The 6000-nt window shown below is 40.8% G+C and overlaps 1 protein-coding gene across 4 annotated transcripts in view; it reads right to left on the bottom strand.

Annotated features, from left to right (window-relative positions):
• NFIB (nuclear factor I B) overlaps positions 1-272 on the bottom strand; it is a 340661-nt gene extending 340389 nt beyond the window's left edge. For all 4 annotated transcript variants that reach the window (XM_077345073.1, XM_077345064.1, XM_077345062.1 and 1 more), the window contains exon 1: positions 148-272. In XM_077345073.1, coding sequence (XP_077201188.1) covers positions 148-243 — 96 coding nt within the window. In that variant the 5' untranslated portion in view covers positions 244-272. The remainder of the gene's footprint in view (positions 1-147) is intronic.
• Positions 273-6000: the final 5728 nt, after the last annotated feature.

Consider the following 6000-nt stretch of genomic DNA (forward strand, 5'->3'; position numbering starts at 1 on the left):
ATTCACCGAGCTACTGAACTTGTACTTGAAAGTTTTTGCGCCGATGGGAACTTTACAACACGTGCATTTTAACAATGAAGGAGGAGTTCAAAAAGGGGGAAACACTTTCAGGAAGGAGGAAAAAAAAGTGTTATCACACCAACTTACCATCCACCAAGTCCTGGCTGACATGTCATAACATAGCTGCCATTTTATGGAGCTGTCCGACGTTTTCCCTGCCATTACGCTGTCAGCAACCTTCATCTGATGCAGCTCAATGGAAGATAAGACACCTAATCAAGAAAACATCAGCAGTGGCGTGCTGGGCTACATGTAGGCCAATCCTTATCACACTGCATCATGGGAAAAGCTCCTTTATTAGCAAGAACTCCAACCTCACAGATATAAAGACAAGGATCAGGTTTGGTGTTTGTGTGTTAGGGTGCATGTGTGTCTGAACTGCAGGAAACTAGCTAGCATTCTTTGTGTATCATGTGTACAAGAGTTCAGTATTTTGCAAGTGGGCGGCTAAATGCTTTGCCGGGCTTGGCAAGCTAAAGTTTATTTGCATTCTCTTCTGTTGTATATTGTTTGACATGTTCCACAGTTAGATTTGAGAGCAGATGAAATGGGGAGAGGGGATTATATAATTGCCCCTAATAAATATCTCCCCCAACAAAGACATAACAGTTTCATTGACACAACTGGAGCTCAGTTCAAATATCACTGCGCATACACACACACACACGGGGAGGACTGGAACACACAGGTAGCAGCTGCAGATGAGGTTGCCAAAGGCTACAAACCTTATTAACATGCTGCACATATGGAAACAGTTTGACCCTCAGCAATCATAGTGTTAACAAGAAGCCAGCAGATAGGAAAGATATCAACCAGAAGGGCCAGTTCCAGATTTTGAGGGGCCCCAGGTAGAGAATTCCCAGGGACATGGTCCCCTCCTCTACCCACCACCATCCCCACACACGGCCCTCCCTGGCTTCCCTCTGCCTGCCTGCCTGCCTGCCTGCGTGTCCTCATCCTGCCCACTTGTGAATTCTCCCACTGCTCATGCTCACCACTGCCGGCAGCCCTGGTACTGGGCAGTGAGTAGCTAGTTGGGAGAATGGTGAACCCAAAGCAAATAAGTGAGAGGGGGGTGGTCAACAGCCAGGAAGGCCTGGGCCATGATGGATGCCCCATCTCAGGGTGTACTGGTTCTGTCAACTGCATAAAGGCTTATTTGATACCAGTGAAGTTGCAGCATTACGCTTGCCTGCCTTGGGTTGGAGATTTGGGGGAAGGTATTTGTGGAGGGTGGGGTTTGCAGAGGGAAGGGACCTCAATAGGGTTTAATGCCACAGAGTCTACTGTCCAAAGCAGCCTGAATATAAACTCATCTGATTCATTCCATACTAGTGGCATTTGAAAGATATATTGGTGAAGGGCACTTTCTTCATTTATATGTCCCTTCCTAGCAACCGCCAGGGTCAGAGTTGGAACTTGCTTGCTTTCTGAGCATTTGCAGATTACCATTTGATAGATAACTGTCTCCCCCCTCCCCCCTCCCATGGGATCAGAAGGCAGGATTTTCCTGGGAGGTACATAATGTGGTTTCCAGACACGCTTGAGCCTTAGCACTCACTGTCTCTATCTCAGTTAATTTCTCATCATCCAGCCTTTTTGTTCAATAAAAAAGGTTTGACTCTTTTCCGCAAAGGCCCTGCAGCTTACCAGAAAAGAGGCAGAGCTTCCCAGCCTTGCCCCTCCCCATATCTGTGTGATACAGGATAAATTCAGCAGCATATGTAAAATGGACTCTACTGGTTTCATTTTCATTGCAGGAAATATACAGTGCTGATATGTATTACTTTTATATTTGTGATGGACAATATAAGTCCTACTCTGGATAGCTCAGGTAAATCTAATCTAACCTTGTCAGATTTCAAAAGCTAAGCAGGGATGACCATGGTTAGTATTTTGATGAGAGAACACCCAAAGAGCCCAAGGTTGCAATTCAAAGGCAGACTATGGTAAACCATACCTGAGTATCTTTTACCTTGAAAACCTATGGGGTCACCATAAGTCAATGTGACTTGAAAACTAAGAACAAACAAAACCAATAGCCCAGTCCTATACTATATTACACTGGAAATATTCATAAAGAAATATGTAGGAAACTGCAGGGAAAAGACTGAACTATCAGACCAGGTATCCAGCAGCCAAACAACAAGACCAGAGGCCAAGGGCCTTCTATGATGTTGCTTCCTAACACTGAATACAGGGGTTTCCTGGACATGGAGGCTCACTTAAGCAATCTTGGCTAGGAGAGAGAAGAAGAGCTGGGTTTTTTTCACTACCCGAAGGAGCCCCAAAGCAGCTTACAAACAACTTTCCCTTCCTGTCCCCACAACAGACACACTGCCAGGTAGAGAGAGCTCTGAGAGAACTGCTCTACAAAAATAGCTCTAAGAGAACTGTGACTAGCCCAAGATCACCCAGATAACTGCATGTGGAAAAGTGGGGAATAAAACCTGGTTCTCCTGATTAGAGGCTGTGACTCTTTAACCACTGCCCGATGCTGGAGCCATTGATGAGCCTGTTCTCCATAATCATATAAACTAATTTTATGTCTAGATTTGCTAATTATCATCATCATGTCTGCTGACAGTGAATTCTATAATTTTAAAACATTGAGAGAAGCACTTCCTTTTGCCTTTCCTGAATATATTGATAATCAGCAGTAGCAATTTTTAGCAGAAAAATAGTTGAGTGAGTATCCTTTAAAATTGATGCAAAAATGCAGATTATTTCTATCTCGGGACAGGTAATATAAAATGCAAAGATCTAGCCTAGGTTAAAATGTCATACATATAATATTTTATAGCAACTGTATGTAATAACATTAAATAACACTATTAATTGACATTTTACTGTTAATAAAAATATTTCTATTTCCCTATCCTCTGAAGATTCAAGGTGACCAACAAAATGCCAACTGCAAATAGTGCAATAAAAAAGAGACAAAACAGCAAGAATAAATACAGCAAACCAAACCAAAGAAAAAGGTACAATAAACCCTAAGCAGAATAAAGCAGCATCCACAGAACTAACCCCCCCGCCCCCCGGAGCTGGGAGTTGGAAGTTACATTGCTCCCCTCCATCTTCTTTGTATTGATAGTGGGGGAGGGAGAGGGATGGGATTCTTTTCTCTTTTTTGTGGTCATGTTGGTATTTTCAACATATTTTAATGGGGATTTTAATGGGATTGAGACTATTGTGACCTGCCTCTAGCCTACAGGGAGAGGCAGGAAATAATAATAATAATAATAATAATAATAATAATAATAATAATAATAACAACAACAACAACAACAACAATAATAATAATAATAAAACAGACATGCAAGCTCTCTGAAACACAGACTCCCTTTAAATCCCTGCTTGTAAATAATCGCATAAAATCTATTTGTTTTAGAACATTTTATGTCACCTCAGTAGGAACCTGTCTAAGGCAGCTTACAAAATATTAGAGATTGAAAAACTATAAAAACAGACCCATAGACTATAAAAACAGACCCAGGGTTTTTACATCCCCTTTACTAACCCCTACATCCCATGGAGTCAGACAACCTAATATCTGCCTTTGTCATGCCAGATACTGTAGCTGCCAACGTAGGTAGGGTGTACAGGGGGGGGGGGCAAATTTGCAGGCCCCTTCAGCTCTCCGCAATCCTGACCTAAGGATATTTCCACAGGGGGTGGTCTCTAAAGAGGCCCCAACAAGATTAAGAAAATTCGCTACTTGTCCTGTCCCAAGGCTTCATCCATCAAGGATGCCATCCTGTAGGAGTTTTGCACTATACTGTAGGCCTCATTAAACTACACTAGGCTTTCTCAACCAGGGTTTCATTAAAACCCTGAGGTTTCTTCACAGCCATGGAAGGGTTTCCCTAAAGGCATGGTAGTTAATTATTTCAGTTTTTATCTGATTATGAAAAAGCACATGTTGTGTCACTGTATTTGCCAGCAGTTACTTCAGTTATAATTGATTGTGATGAGTAGGTGACTAGTAAGTAGATGTCTAGTAATTTGTTGTTTATACAATACAGAAGTTTGGTCATTAGGAAAGTCTGGTTTCATAACCCTTTTTTTTTGCAAAGAATGAATGTTTATTAGTGAATACTATTTCCCATTCCCCACATTCGAATAAGCCAATTTTCCATGAATGTTGGTGAGGAAAGACAAAAAGAAGCTTTATTCTACTCTTTTGTTTCAAGTGTTCTGAGCACAAGGTGACAATTGTGTAGCTATTCAAAGTGCCTGTAAAGTAACACAGAAATACATTTTTGTCTAACCAGACAGTAGTACTGCGTTTTAACCATCTTCCTCTGCCCCAATTTACGCCAACACAGCAACACAGGCCATCATAACATGGAGGGAGGGGGGAAATGCCACACCGTCCCACTTATTGAAATGTAATTTCTGTATATACAGTGGGAACACTGAACATAGAAATGAATGTTCTGTTTCTAGCAGTAACAAGTAAAGCTGAGCACTGGACATATTTTTTAAAAAGATGTCCAAGCAAATCTAGTAAAATATGTAATTCAAAAAATATGTAAAGTGTTTTTATCTTGGGGGAAAAACCTGAGGCATCATGACTTTAATTATTTACAGACAAATACCAGGAGCCAGGTCCCCATGGTAGCTAGAAATATCATTGTGGCACCTAGTATGCTCAGCAATTAATGTACTTTAATGTCCTTTGGCAATTCTCAGTAGAAATATTAATGGCTAGAACCAAACAGCTTTCCTACTGGTAAAAATGAGAGAGGCTTTCCCTTAGCCCGTCATAAAAGTTACATTTGGGGTCATAGGTCCTTTATGGAATGGCCTGCAAAAACAATGGGAATTAACCAAGATAAAGCAAAAAAATAAACCACCACTGCCCCTTTTAAAAACCCTAAAAATGGGCTGAATTCAAACTAGAGCTTATTGATCATTTTGTATTAAATATTGTTTTGTACAACATAAAAACAAATGTGCACAAAGTTCTTGTCATTGCTTGTTAACATCATTGAGTGGTGATGCATGAACTCATTTCTTAACCAGCTGCTTTCTAAGCTGGCTCCAATATTCACTTAAATGAAGCTTTTTAAAGCAATAATGGAATTATAAGAATTTGGGGATACAATGGGCTAGGGATAGAGGTCAGCTTTTTCTTATGGTAATTACAACCAGAGTTACTATGATATTTATTTGTATGCAATAACACTTTTTGCATATAGCTTTAATAATATTACAGGAACTGTGAAGATGTTAGGATTATGTTTTGTGGTAATAAGGATTCTAAAAAGTGGCCATTAAACACGAAGGCTGAAAAATGAGCGTGACTCCAAGAACCAGAGAAAATGTGTATTAATGCAGCAAAATTCCAAGAAAGATGGATATATACCAATTGCAAAACCTCCTAAGTCAGTTACCATAATTGTTATAACACAAGCTTTCTTTTTTTTTTTATTGATAGACATGCTAAACCACATACGGAGTTTGAGCACATTTGTGTAACCTGAAAGCAGGGGTCCAAGAGAAGACAGGATGAACATAAGGCAGCCCTCTCAGGCTTCCCGGTCTATGCAATACACATCATATTCCAGTGATCACCCAAGGAGGGAGGGAGAGAAGGAAGCAAACAGCGCTGAGAGCTAGACTAGATGCCTCAGATGCAATTGCACAGGATGACTCAGAGCCTTTCTTTCTAAAGAATACAACATTGGGAGAGGTCATGCAGAGTTCTGGGCTGAGTTGTTCCTGATATGCAGAGGATACTCAGCTCTATCTCATGCATCCAAGATCCCCCAGAGAGGCTTTGGAAACTGTGAACTTTGAAAATCATAAGCTGCCCAGAGGCAGTTTAAGGAATGGATGAGGGCTAATGTTATTTGAGTGAGTCAACACATGTAGTAGTTAAGAGTAATCAGAATGGGATCTTGGTGACACACGTTTAGATCCATATTTTGC

Source organism: Paroedura picta, chromosome 7 (assembly GCF_049243985.1).
Source record: "Paroedura picta isolate Pp20150507F chromosome 7, Ppicta_v3.0, whole genome shotgun sequence".
Lineage (NCBI taxonomy): Eukaryota > Metazoa > Chordata > Lepidosauria > Squamata > Gekkonidae > Paroedura > Paroedura picta.